General features: G+C 40.0%; 1 protein-coding gene across 3 annotated transcripts in view; it reads right to left on the bottom strand.

Moving 5' to 3' along the window:
- The window catches only part of cacna1g (calcium channel, voltage-dependent, T type, alpha 1G subunit), a 363,171-nt gene that overhangs the window by 298,546 nt on the left and 49,787 nt on the right, over positions 1-14,838 (bottom strand). For all 3 annotated transcript variants that reach the window (XM_063074200.1, XM_063074202.1, XM_063074201.1), the window contains exon 3: positions 8,485-8,582. In XM_063074200.1, the coding sequence (XP_062930270.1) occupies positions 8,485-8,582 (98 nt within the window). The remainder of the gene's footprint in view (positions 1-8,484; positions 8,583-14,838) is intronic.

Below are 14,838 nucleotides of genomic sequence, written 5' to 3'. Positions count from 1 at the left end.
TGGAACAGACAAACCACATACAAGTGAACAGACAACCAGACCAATGGAGTGCTCAACAAACAGCAAACATAAAGCATTTATGTATTAACAGACGTAACTGTAGTTCCCTCTGTGTTTGTGTTACTTCAAGGCTGCAAAATTATTGCAGTGTGACCTAAGGCTAGAGACAGGCTCTCTGTCGCAGTCTTATGAAGTTGATTAAGGTGAACCCCATAGCCCCATACTCAATAGAAAATAGGAGGATGAGATGCCTTCTTGTTTGAACATACAAAATTAAAAGGAGAGTAGATGCTGAGAGGTTACCACTCACGGTGAGATACTACATTTATGGAGAATAATATCGGTAACAAAGTCAACCATTTACCAAAGATGAGTAGACTGGTGAATCCAGGAAATCTGCTATTCAAAGCTTAAATTGCTGAATAGATTTAAGACTGAAATTGACAGGTTTTGGTCCACACTGGAGTCAAAGATTATGGGGAACAGACAGGAATGTGGAGCTTACTGAATGGTGGAGCAGGCTTGACAGAATGTCCTTATTTCTTGGTTCTTATATTCCACCTCTGTCCTTGGCCTGTGCAGAGAATTATGGCCTGCTAACAGGTGTCAGGGAACTGAGTCAATGAGTGAAAAGTCGAAATGCAACTTTGGACAGGACACCAGTGTTGGTCAGAGTTTACGGAAGGGAATTTTGTGTGGAAGGCGGCAACATATTTGAGGCAGAGGCAAGTTAGGGGTTGGGAACTGGGAAAAGGGAATAGGGTGTAACCAATGTTTACTGGACAGCTGGGAGCAGCAGAAACAACATGACTGTATGGCTGGTAAGTCAAGAGAAAAGCTAATGAAAAAGCAAGTAAAATCTGAAGACTGCTATGAGAAATAACAGTTAACAGTTTCCACTGTGGGAACATTCAAAGAAAAGTCCTAAGTAAATTTTATTAAAGTAGATATACATCACGATGTACAGCCCAGAGATTCATTTTCCTGTGGGCATACTCAACAAATATATTGAATAGTGACTATAACAGGATCAATGAAAGATCAACCAGAGTGCGGAAGTCAACAACTGTGAAAATGCAATTATAAATAAATAGCAATAAATAATGAGAACATGAGATAATTAGATAAAGAGTCCATAAAGTAAGATCATTGGTTGTGGGAACATTTCAGTGGGTGGCCAAGAGAGTGTAGTTATTCTCTTTTGTTCAAAAGCCTGATGGTTGAGTAGTAGACTGTTCTTGAACCTGGTGGTGCGTGTCCTGGGGCTCTTGCACACACCTCAGCTTTTCACCTTTGATTTGTTTGATTTGGATGGATGAGAAAAGAAGTGAATTACTAAGGTAAATCTATCAGGTCAATAAAATAATATAGAACTAGTAGTCTGATAACTATTCTTGATGAAGCAGAACATAGACCCTGCAAGTAACTAGTATTTAGAACACTAGTGGTGAACACCATAGTTTGAAATTGTTTATATATTAGAGATTTTTTTAATAAAAAGAACTTGGCTGTGATAAGTAGTATTACAAAGAAGAAGTTAGATGGCATGGAAAAGGAAACAAACCGGGTGGCTTGAATTTTTATAGAAATCTCAGAGAGACAAATACTTTCATCTCTGTTTAATTTGCTACTAATATATCCCACAATTTCGTGTTTAACATTAAAAAAGTTGGTCTTTCCTTAGCTCAAATCATGAGCTTCAAGATGTTATCTATTATAAAACATACTTTTTTTTAGAACAAAAACATCTTTAACAAAAGCTCTGGGAATTGTTGTTGCTGTAACTTCTGTACTGCTTTGCAAAACTGCATAGTCTAACACGGGTCATGCCCTGTACAAATTAGGTAAATTACTAGAAAGTTCACACAAGTCAAATTATTTCCATATTTTGTTACTGTAAAGAATGGAAAGCCCAAATTCAAGATATGTAATTAACCACAGGGCTGAAATAACATAAACTGCACAGACAATGAAGCAAATCATGGGTAATAATTTGCAAGCATGCATTTTAAGATCCAAAAAAAAATTTTTTTAATCTGGAGATTTCATTCTCTGCTTATTTTGTACTTGTAACTCTCACAGTCATCCACTAGATTATTAACTGAGCTGTTTTTGACAAGTCACAAAGTGCCATGTTCTGCACTAACCTTTATGTCAAAGTTCCCCTACTATCTGATACAAACACACCAAGGGCCTATGCCTGGCGTATCTTCCATTAGCTCTGATTTTCTCTGCACTTCCTCATTAATCCAACGACCGGCTTGCTGGCTATATACTATCATCACTAAATTTTTAGGGGCAGAACTAAAATTCAAAGTTGCTGGACCTTTATCTTTAGATGCAGTACGTTGTCCCCATGACTCATTTCAAAGCCTGACAAATTACAGCTAGCAGCTACACAGTGTAACTGCAGCCAAGTAGCGGCCCCTGTACTTATTGCTGTCTTTGGAGAGGCGGCAACTAGGTGGTGTGTTGACGGTGATCTGGTGGAGACAGAGGGAATCAGCACACAGGGGAGATCAGATCTGCTCGATGGAAAGACCATGTAGAGGCAGCCTCAGAAGGAAGTGGTGATGTTGTTGTGGTAAATGGGGAGTGGGAGAAGAGCTACTGGTGCATGAAACCCCTTTAAATCAGCAAAAAAAAACTGGGTGTTTGGTGAAGAATAGACAAGAATTGAGTAAAACAACTAAAGGATGTCACAAAATTAGTTTAACATGGTTTCAGCACCTGCAAAGATCAGATAATCTCATTCTGCAAGTAATTATTAAAATATTTTGTTGAATATGAATGCCAGTTTAGATAATTTATCATGGGATTCGTGAATTTTAGATAAAAAGATATTTTTTCAAACCCTCTCTGAAAAGTAAACACTTGCAAATATATGAAAGAGTTATCAGTAATGAACAAATTCTAGATGATAGAGTCAAGGTTGTGAATTGTGTACCAAAGGCAATGGTCAAATGCGATAGGGTTAAAGTGGGTTTCAGAGGAGATTGACTTCGCTAGAAGCATCCAGCAGACATGCATTTGCTATTTTGCTACATTGTTATCTTTCTGCCTTCTCAGACAATCTAGCCAGCCCTGGAAGGGTTTAACATTACACTGAGACCTCAGTGGTATTTAGATGTCCCTTTACTCCTACCATTTTTGGGCTGAGGGCTGAAACGAACTGAAACTACAACTATCAGTCTTAAACTTTTTGCAATTTGCAATTACAGATCTCACTACCACTAAACTTATGTCATTAAAAGACAAGAAATAACCCATTTAGCCTTTCAGATCTGCTCAACCAGGGTTAGGGTTAGGGTCCATCATGCCATTTTTGAACCTTGAGCATCTCTTATTCTTATAAACACTAGAAAATGCAAACTCAATCTACACAATCTCCTAATACCTCTGCCTTATTAATGCTTAATACGTCTACATTTTGGCATTAAGTGATTTGTTGCAAGCATACACGAGTCCTATTGAGCATCAGCATTACCCAATCTCTCCAGCATTTAACAAATCCTCTGCTTTTCTGTATTGTTCACTGAAGTAGATGATGTCACAATTTTTCAGATTCTATTCCATTTGCCATGTTCACAACCACTCACCCAACTTGCTCATAAGTTATCACTCTAATTTTCAATTAGAGGTGTCCGAGGGACTGTCTTGTCTCCCTTTCTCTTCACCATTTATACCTCGGACTTCAACTACTGCACAGAGTTTTGTCATCTTCAGAAGTTTTCTGATGACTCTGCCATAGTTGGATGCATCAGCAAGGGAGATGACGCTGAGTACAGGGCTATGGTAGGAAACTTTGTCACATGGGTGAGCAGAATTATCTGCCGCTTAATGTGAAAAAGAATAAGGAGCTGGTGGTAGACCTGAGGAGAGCTAAGGTACCAGTGACCCCTGTTTCCATCCAGGGGGTCAGTGTGGACATGGTGGAGGATTACAAATACCTGGGGATACGAATTGACAATAAACTGGTCTGGTCAGAGAACACTGAGGCTGTCTACAAGAAGGGTCAGAGCTGTCTCTATTTCCTGAGGAGACTGAGGTCCTTTAACATCTGCCGGACGATGCTGAGGATGTCCTATGAGTCTGTGGTGGCCAATGCTATCATGTTTGCAGTTGTGTGCTGGGGAAGCAGGCTGAGGGTAGCAGACACCAACAGAATCAACAAACTCATTCGTAAGGCCAATGATGTTGTGGGGATGGAACTGGACTCTCTGACGGTGGTGTCTGAAAAGGGAATGTTGTCCAAGTTGCATGCCACCTTGGTCAATGTCTCCCATCCACTACATAATGTACTAGGTGGGCACAGGAGTACATTCAGCCAGAGACTCATTCCACCGAGATGCAACACAGAGCGTCATAGGAAGTCATTCCTGCTTGTGGCCATCAAACTTTACAACTCCTCCCTTGGAGGGTCAGACACCCTGAGCCAATAGGCTGGTCCTGGACTTATTTCCTGGCATTTTACATATTACTATTTAACTATTTATGATTTTATTACTATTTATTATTTATGGTGCAACTGTAACGAAAACCAATTTCCCCTGAGATCAATAAAGTATGACTATGACTATGACTATGACTATGAATAAATCCTCCAATTCTATGTGTTCTCACGTTGCTGACCAGTTTCTTGTGTGGGACCTTGTTAAAAGCTTTTAAAAATTTAATTTCCACAGTTTTGGCCTTATCACTTCTAGCAATGTGCTCAAAGAACTCCAGCAGATTAGTGAGACGTGGCGTTCCTTTCATAAATCAATGTTGACACTGCTCAGTTTTATTTTGCAACCTATGTACTTATTGCATGTTTCATTATACAGTCTTGCATTTTTTTCTCCAACTGACATTAGGCTATTAGTTCTCCATTGCTCACTCCCTCATTTCATAAATAGCATGGTCACATCTGATACATTGGAATCCACAGACATAATTCAGAATCCAGAACTTTGGGTGATGATGAAGAGAATTCTGGAATATAGATTATTAACCCCTGGAATTGATCAGTTTTCAAGCTTGCCAACTTTTCTAGTACTTTTAAACTTCTATTTAGATCCTTATTCTTGTTAGATGTTTGATTCTCTAAAATGTATCTGGCAGTTCCACCAGATGGATACAACATTTACCACTGCCTTATTCCATAGTATAAATTCTCCTCCCCTTGTCTTCTATTCCCCACTCTGGCCCTTTACCTCTTCTCACTGGCCTGTCACTTCCACTGGACCCCTTCCTCCTTCCCTTTCTCCTATGGTCCACTCTCTTCTCCTATCAGATTCATTCTTCTCCTGCCCTTTATATTTCCCACCCACCTGGCTTCACAATCAAGAGAAAATCTGCAGATACAGAGTTCAAGCAACACACAATGTGTGTGTTGCTCACATGTGAAGTGGCAATTTCTGACCAAACTTCAATCACACTGGTTGATGCTCAACAGCTGTGTTAGGACTTGAATGCTATCATCTCCTACAAAGTGAAACCAAGAGGCATACTAAGAAACAAGGTTTCACTTAGTGCCTTTTAATGCTCGCTTTGACCAATAAAATATGGAGACACCTTTAGAAATTCTCACAGCCTGTAACAACATTGTGATTTCAGTCTCCGACTTGAGAGCAGCATTTTGGAGGGTGAACCCATGGAAAGCATCTGGCGCAGATGGGGTACTGGGTCCAAAAGTTGGTACTGAAGACCTGTGCTGATCAGCTGGCTGGAGTGTTCCCTGATATCTTTAATCCCTTGCTTTGGCAGGCTTCAATTATACCGGTCGCTAAGAAAAATGAGGTAAAGTTCCTCAATGTCTATCGTCTGAGGCACTTACATCAGCGGTTTGCAACCTGTGGGCCATGAACTCCTTGTTTAAAGGTATTGGTCCATGGTGTAAAAAAGGTTGGGAACTCCTGACTTACATTCACTGTGCTGAAGTGTTTTGAAAAGTTGGTGATGAAGCATATCATCTCCTGCCTGAGGAGTGACATGGATCAATTCCATTTCATTGGCTCTTCACTCAACCCTGGAACATCTGGATAGTGAAGGTGCATACACAAGGATGCTCTTCATTGACTGCAGCTCAGCATTCAATACTAAACTTCTCTCCAAACTAATCAATATGCTTCAAGACCTTGGCCTCAATGCATCCCAGTGCAATTGGGCCTTTAGATTTTCTCATCTGCAGACCCCAGTCGGCTCAGACAGGTAACAACATCCTGTCCACAGTCACCATCAGCAGAGATGCATGACAATACTCTGTGCTTAGCCACCCCCGCCCACCATTCTACTCGTTTTATACTTATGACTGTGTGGCAAAGTACAGCTCCAATGCCATATTTACATTTGCCGATGACACCACTGTCGTTGGCTGAATCAGAGGTGATAATGAATCCATATACAGGAGATTAAAAATGTGACTGAGTGGGGCCACAACAAAACCTCTCACCCAATGTCAGCATGACCAAGGAGCTGATGATTGACTTCAGGAGGAAGAAACCAAAGGTTGATGTGTCAGTCCTTATTAGGGGATCAGAGGATCAGCAATTTAAAATTCCTCAGTGTTATCATCTGTCCACGGTCAGGCACATAAATACCATTAAAAAGAAAACACAGCAGCACCTCTACTTTCTTAGAAGTTTGTGAAGATTTGGCATGCCATCTAAAACTCTGACAAACTCGTACAGATGTGGGGTGGAGAGTATTCTGGCTGGTTGAATCATGGCCTGGTTTGGAAACACCAATGCCCTTGAACAGAAAAGCCTACAAAAAGTAATGGATACAATTCAGTCCATCATGGGTAACGCCCTCCCCACCATTAAGCACATCTTCATGGAGCACTATCGCAGGAAAGCAGTATCTATCATTAGAGACCCCCATCATCCAAGCCATGCTCTCTTCTCGCTGTTGCCTTCGGGAAGGACGTCTGAAAGCCTCAGGACACACACCATTAGGCCTTGAGGGGATAACTTTATTCAATTTATTATTGTCACTTAGCTTGTCTTATTTTGTTTCTTTATATTAATTGTGAAAGTGAGTGAATCTTAGAGTGTATATGGTAACATATATTTACTTTCATAATAAATTTACCTTGAATTTTTTGGACCTTCCTTTGATTTATTGCTATCACTAATCTCTTTTGTCACCTATCAATGAATCACTATACATTTGAGTTTTTGTGTTGTAAAGAAAATGTTTATTTTTTGTAATTTATGCACTTTTAAATGCCAACTATTGCCTATTTACTATCATACCTCTCAATGTATTCTCCCAATGAACTACAGCTTACTCTCCTTTCATAATCACATTTGTTCAGATTTATCAGAGCTACAGACACAAAATGTTGGAGGATCTCAGCAGGTCAGGCAGCATTTATGGAGAGGAATAAGCAAACAGCATTTCAGGCTGAAACGCTTTGTCTGGACTGGAAAGACATGGAAGAAGCTAGAATAAGAAGATAGGGTAGGGTAGGAGGGTAAAGAGTACAAGCTGGCAGGTAATAGGTAAAACCAGGTAAGGGGGAAGGTGGATGGATGGGGAGGGGTGATAAAGTAAGAAACTGGGAAGTTGCAGGTGGAAGAGCTAAAAGGCTGAATGAAATGGAATCTGATAGGAGATGAGAGTTGACCATGGGAGAAAGGGAAGGAAGAGAGGCACCAGAGGGAGATGATGAGCAGGGGAAGGAAACAGAATGGGTAAGAGGGAAAAAAGAAAGTGGGAGGAGAGAGAAATTACTCAAAATTAGAGAAATTGATATTCGTGCCATCAGGTTGGAGTCTACCCAGATGGAACATGAGGTGCTGCTCCAAATGAGAGTGGCCTCATCCTGACTAGAGGTGGCCATGGTAGCCATTCTGATACTGATGTATCAGAATGGGAATAGGAATAGGAAATGGTTAGCCACTATGAAATCACACTTTTTTGGCGGATGGAGCAAAGGTCAAGTGGTCTTCCAATCTACGTTGGCTCTCACCAATGTAGAGGGAACTGCACCGGGAGCAGCGAATACAGTAGATGATCCTGACAGACTCATGTGTGAGATGTTGCCTCAGCTGAAAAACCTGTTTGTGGCCCTGAGGATGGGGGTGTAGGGGTAGGAGCAACACTTGTCTTGTTTGCAGGAGTAAGGGTCAGGAGAAAGATCAGTGGAGAGGGATGAATGGACAAGTGTGTCACAGAGAGCAATCCCTGAGGAAAGTAGAGACAGGGTGGGGGGGGAGGGGAAGGTTTGCTTAGTGGTAGGATCCATTGAAGATGGCAGAAGTTACAGAATATGAGGGCTTATGGGGTGGCAAAACTCACCACCCATTTTCCCCCTTAAAGATATGGTCTTTTTTTTAATATAGAGATTTACCACATATTCCTTCATTTAAAACATTCAGATTATTGGTCGGTGGTAATTAGAATCTTCACATTTAGCTGTCTACACATCAGCAAATCAAATAAATTAAATATTGAGTGAAAAACTTATAAGTCTTACTGAGGAAGAATTATACTTACTAGGAACTCGGTTAATGGCTCGTAGTGGTCTCAGGACCCTCACAGTACGGACTGCTGATAGACTGACATTCTGGAGGTCCAGTGAATACTCTAACATACTGAAAAGCAAATGAAATGAAATCATTATCCAAACTGTACCTTGAATATCGAAAAGATAACTGTTGTAGGATTTAATTCAAGTTCTTCCCATCAGAATCAAGTTTATTATCACTGACGTGTGGATCATGCAATTTGTTATTTTGTGACAGTACTACAGTGCAATACATATAAAGATTTACTATAAGTTGCAATAAGAAATACAAAACTATAAATCAGTGGTTGCAAAAATAGAGCAAAATAGCGAGGTCGTGTTCATGGACCATGGTGGGAAAGCTGGTGCCTATGATGGATTTGACTGAATTTTCAACCCTCTGCAGGTTTTCCGATCCTGTGCATTGGAAACACCATAATAGACGACGATGCAACCAGTCAGAATGCTCTCCATTTTGAGAAAAGCAACATCATTTAGGCTACCTTAAACAAAGAGTCCTGTAAATGGAAACTATGCAGGAAATTTAGAGGCTTAGTGAATGGGAAAGAAAATGAAAGTCATTGTACGAGGTGTCGCATTTCAACAAACATGATACAGATTTGGAGACATCTTTTTTATTTTCAGATGCCAAGTTTTATTGGATGATCACCTGGAGGTTTCATCAAAAGAGCTTCAACCTAAATCTGCCCCTCTCCATACATTTATCATTGATCTATCCTCCCACAGTTCTCATCAGGTAGGAAACCTCACCCACCCACTTTCCCCCTTAAAGATATGGTCTTTGTTTTTTTTTGCATTGTGATTTACCACATATTCTTTTGTTTAGAATATCCAGATTATTTATTGGTTGTAAATAGAATCTTCACATTTAGCTGTCTACACATCAGCAACTCAAATAAATTAAATATTGAGTGAAAAGCTTATAAGTATTATAAATGATCAGTAAATTGTGCTGTTATCATTCAGGGTGATCTATTAATGATCAGATTATCTGGTTAAATAACATTGGTTAAGAGACAGATGTTGTCTAGGACAGTGCAGAAAACTCCATTGCTCTTTTAAATAATACTGTGTTATCTTAGACTGATTCTAACACTTAACCACATCCAATGGATGGTGTCAAGATCCTTCATTTATTGAGTCCTGAAGCCTGTTGGATTATAAGCATAGGACTGATAAGCAAGTCATCCCAGACTGATTTTTTTCTGTTTATTTCTTTGGAATAGAACTGGAATCCAGAGTCTTGGGTACAGAAAGAGAACTTCTACCCACTAAACCACACAGTGAAGGGATTAGGACCAAGTCAAACAGATGGGCTTTTAGGGGAATTGTTATTGACAGAGGAGGAGGAGGAAGACAAAATGGTTCTAGATGAATAATTAAAGAGGGCAGTTGCAGTTGTTGAAAGAAATAGCCTCTGATAGAATAAAAAAGAGTGGGGAATGCTACTAACTATAGAGAGTGGAAAAGTTGGGAACAGAGAAGGATGGGGTGAGCTATTTAGGGGAGATAATTAAGATGTAGAGTTTCGTACATTAGCGGCAGGCAGAGGGGCCAGGTATTTTGTATGCATATGAAACTAAGCAGCTCTGACGTGAGCAAGGTTTATAGGACAAAGATCGGACCACACAGAGCTGAATGCAGTTTTGGAGTGGAAGTAGCTGGCAAGCATTTTAAAGTCATTGCAGATGTGAAAAGACCATATCAAAAATGCAGAAACAGCAAGCAAATGGTTCACAGTGGGAAGAAGGAAGGCTTCACAGGGGCTGGGCGTATGGTCAAAAGTCAATAAAATACTGATAATACGCTGATACAACTCAGGTTTAATTCAGTTAGAGAACTAAATGAGACTAAAAGAAGCTACAGAAGGTTGAAAATCTAGTCAGTTCCATCTTGGGCACTAGCCTACAAAGTACTCAGGACACCTTTAGGGAGCAATGTCTCAGAAAGGCAGCGTCCATTATTAAGGACCCCCAGCACCCAGGGCATGTCCTTTGCTCACTGCTACCATCAGGTAGGAGGTACAGAAGCCTGAAGGCACACACTCAGTGATTCAGGAACAGCTTCTTCCCCTCTGCCATCCAATTCCTAAATGGACATTGAAGCTTTGGACACAACCTCACTTTTTTAAATATACAGTATTTCTGTTTTTGCACATTTTTAAATAATCTATTCAATATACATAATTGATTTACTTGTTTATTTTTCTCTCTCTGCTAGATTATGTATTGCTGCTGCTAAGTTAACAAATTTCACGTCACCTGCCGATAATAATAAATTTGATCCTGATTCTATTTCTGATGTACTGATGTCAAACTGCAATAAATAATAATGCAGGAATATTGTGTGAAACATTGTGTATCCAGTCTCTGATGAAAAGAATATTCTCTTTAAGTCTATGTAATGATATATTAAGATCTCATTGAGTTGGATTCAGAAGAGAATGTTTCTTCAATTTCAGTTTAATTGATATTTTTTCAGAAACTTGGAAATGTCCAGTGATGCAGTCAACAACTCTGAAATTGGAGCCCATGGACTTTCTTCACATTTCGACATGTTTGATGTTCTGTTAGTGATAGCATCTCAATAATATTTGCTACCATATGATGTTTACAGTTTACAGATCCTGTTTACAGTTACTGTTCTATAGGTTTGCTAAGTATGCCCACAGTAAAAGGGCTGTGTGTGGTGACATGTATGTACTCTGATAATAAATTTTACTTTGAATTTTACTGGTTGCTGTCATGATCATGCAGGAAGATGTAAATTCAGCACTTGAACAACTCTACTTGTTTATATTTGCACTATATTTAGTGTAAATTGTCAAAATGTTCCTGGCTAGTCATGTTTGAGAAGAGTTCCTGAGACTTGCTTTCAAGCATGGACTATTTTGCTTCCATGGTAACCATTGGTACTTAACCATGAAATAACACTTAACATTATTTTTAATTTCTATTCCAATGAAAATACCCGAATTGCTCCAATTATTTGCAAACTTTAATTGCAAATACAACCAGCACCTTTACAGTTAATGAATTCCATGATTATTACATGATGTAGCAGCAGTTGCAACATAGGCAAAGAAAGTTGTGGGTCTTGGAAGTAAAATCTAGGTTTGTGCACTGACTGCAGTACTGAGGGAGTGTAGTCAGTGCACGAGTCAATGAAGTTTCTCAAGCAAGATGCTTAACTTGTATCTTGCCTGTCCTCTCTGGTAGATTTGAAAGAACTTGTATTGCTTTGAACAAAGGCAGTTTGCCTCTACCTAATATTCTCCTCGGGGGAGGAGAAGATAGCGGCGTGAAGCAGCTCGCGTGGCCGCTCCGAAATGATATCATATTTGTTAACTAGGAGACCGTGCACAATCCTGATTTGATGGAGACAGACGTGAGAAGCACAGAGGAACATTTGGAGAAACTACTGAAATGCCTGCTTCACTGCCACTGCTACTGTGAGATCCAGAATCTCCGGAGGGGAAGGCCCCAAATCCTCGGCTTTGCCTATTGCCTGTTGCAGGAGCCAGGGTTGAAGCGCTCGGCAGAGATGGTGCTCGGTGCTCGGTGTTGGAGAGCTGGTCGGAGGCTTGAAGTTTTCGGATAGACGTGGAGTCGGACTGTGGTCAGGTGCTTCCAGGGTGCTGCATTGGTAAATTTGCAGCACTGGAAGCTCACGGCAGGAAGCGTTTCTCCCTTCAACCATCTGCATGAGATGATGGGACTTTTGAGAGACTTTGACACTTTTTATCGTGTCCATGGTCTGTTCTATCAAATTACGGTATTGCTTTGCACTGTTGTAACTATATGTTATAATTATGTGGTTTTTGTCAGTTTTTTTAGTCTTGGTTTGTCTTGTGTTTCTGTGATATCACACTGGAGGAACAAATTGTATCATTTCTTAATGCATGCATTACTAAATGACAATAAAAGAGGACTGCGTGTCCGCATAATCTAATCTAATCTAATCTAATATTTCTCCCTCGGTTAACATCACCTGAGTGTGATTAATTGGTCTTTGGTCATTCTGGTTATTATTCTTATGTGGCTACTGTAAATTCAAGTGTAAAGAATTAAATGTAACCACCTGCCTTCATGAACCACTTATATTTTCCTCATTTGTGCACAAAAAACCCTAAAATCAGCATATAAGGGAAGAATACAGAGAAGGAAACAGAATGGAGGGGGCAGAGTGAGGGAGGGAGGGGAAAGAGAACAAATGGGGCAGAGAACAATCAAGAGAGAGTGGGAACAGGAAAATGAAGAGATAAGAGAGCTAAAGGTCAGGGGATTGGGAGAGAAAGGAGGAGGGAACTGAGAGTAGCATGAGTGTGAGAAGCCATCATTACTCATGAACACTTCAGCCTTTTGACAGAGGTGGACCAGCACAGGAAGGTATGGTTCGAGGTTGAATCTAGTAACCTGGCACACCGGCCATTCACCTCTTACAGGACACTTCAGCGCACGCTGGGACAAAAACAGTCCTAGTATTTAAACCAGTCTAGGATTCAATCATTGTAGCTTGGATGGCTGGGTTTAGTAAATCTAAATTAAAAACAAAGGGAAGAGGTGAGGGGCAGGATAGAAAGAAGGTGAGTGAGAAACAGAAAAGGAGAGAAAGGATAAGTTATGTGAGGGCGGGTAGTGAAGAATTCGGAAAGAGTGTGAGAGACTAGAAATGGGGAAAGCGGAGTTGATAAGGATAAAAAGATAAAGGGGAATTGAGAAAAAGGAGTGAAAGAGGAAGATAATGAGAGGGTTAAGAAAGATACAGAGCTGGAGAGATATGGGAACGAGGGAGCAAAAACCACCTACACATTATTTCTGGAATGTAATGTTGGCAAGCAGAGCAACAGCTCAAAAAACACAACAGATTTCTTGATAGAAACAGCAAGAATATTTTAAGAAAAACAGAAGCTGATTTTGAAAGGCAATTGAAAAGAACAGAACCACAGATGCTAAAAATTTGAAAAGAAAACAAAATGCTAGGGTCACTCAGAGCAGGAAGCATCTGTGGAGTGAGAAACATTTCAGGCTGCATCATCACACTTCGGGTTACCAACAATCAGAAATCAGTTTCAGCATTTTTACCAAATCCCAGAGTATTACTGTGTGTAAATATATGAATTAGGATCAGGAGTATGCTTTTGGCCCCTCAAGTCTCTACCATTTGATAAGGTCACAGCTGATGTGTTTGTAGCTGGTCATTCTGTTATGTTTGAATGGAGCCAATGAGTTTCAGTGTAGTACCTGATTACAGAGATTATCACAGCTAACTGCGTTCCTGAAATGGAATGAAACTATCTGCTGGTCCAAAGATCCAGCACACATATGGATTACCCACAGAAGCAAATGGCAGCCTCAATGCCTTAACAGAACATTCATGTTCAACTTTCTAATTGATGCCAGGGGAGAAAAGTGATCAAAAATGTCAATTTAGTTACATCGTATTTTGCTCCACGATGTTACTGTGATATATTTTTACATATTTTAATATATTGAATGTGTGACACTAATACATCTCAGACCATCTTGACCAGAATCAGAATCAGGTTTATTATCACCAGCATGTCACGTGAAATTTGTTAACTTAGCAGCAGCAGTTCAATGCAATACATAATCTAGCAGAGAGAGAGAGAAAAAAAATAATAAAGTAAAACATAATAAATAAACAAGTAAATCAATTACGTATATTGAATAAATTTTTTTTAAAATGTGCAAAAACAGAAATACTGTATATTAAAAAAGTGAGGTGGTGTCCAAAGCTTTAATGTCCATTTAGGAATCGGATGGCTGAGGGGAAGAAGCTGTTCCTGAGTCGCTGAGCGTGTGCCTTCAGGCTTCCGTATCTCCTGCCTGATGGTAACAGTGAGAAAAGGGCTGAACTAGCACTGCCTCTCATCGAGATCAGTAAATTTCAAGCCAAGTGTGTTGTACAGCTCAGTTCTAAACAGAACAGTGCTGAGTTGCTGCTGGAGTGCTCATATAATTATTTTGATTGAGGGTCAAATTTGATCATGTTATTTTTATAACTGCTTGGGTTTTATCATCTTTCTTACCTACCTGGCTAAGAAATTTCCAGAGCAACATACACAAAATGCTAGGGAAACTCAGCAGGTCAGGCAGCATCTATGAAAGTAAACAGTTGACATCTCAGACCGAGACTTCATCAGGGCTGGAAAGGAAAGAGGAGGATCCCAGAATGAAATGATGGGGGGTGGGGGGGGGGTTAGTTTTCAACCTGACAGCGAATGTTTACATGGGCAAACTAACAATGGATTCCTTATGAACAATGTAATCACAGTATAACCCAAACAGATAAGCTGCCTG

This window comes from Mobula hypostoma, chromosome 22, assembly GCF_963921235.1.
Source record: "Mobula hypostoma chromosome 22, sMobHyp1.1, whole genome shotgun sequence".
Classification (NCBI taxonomy): domain Eukaryota; kingdom Metazoa; phylum Chordata; class Chondrichthyes; order Myliobatiformes; family Myliobatidae; genus Mobula; species Mobula hypostoma.
This window is presented reverse-complemented; position numbering and strand designations above follow the sequence as displayed.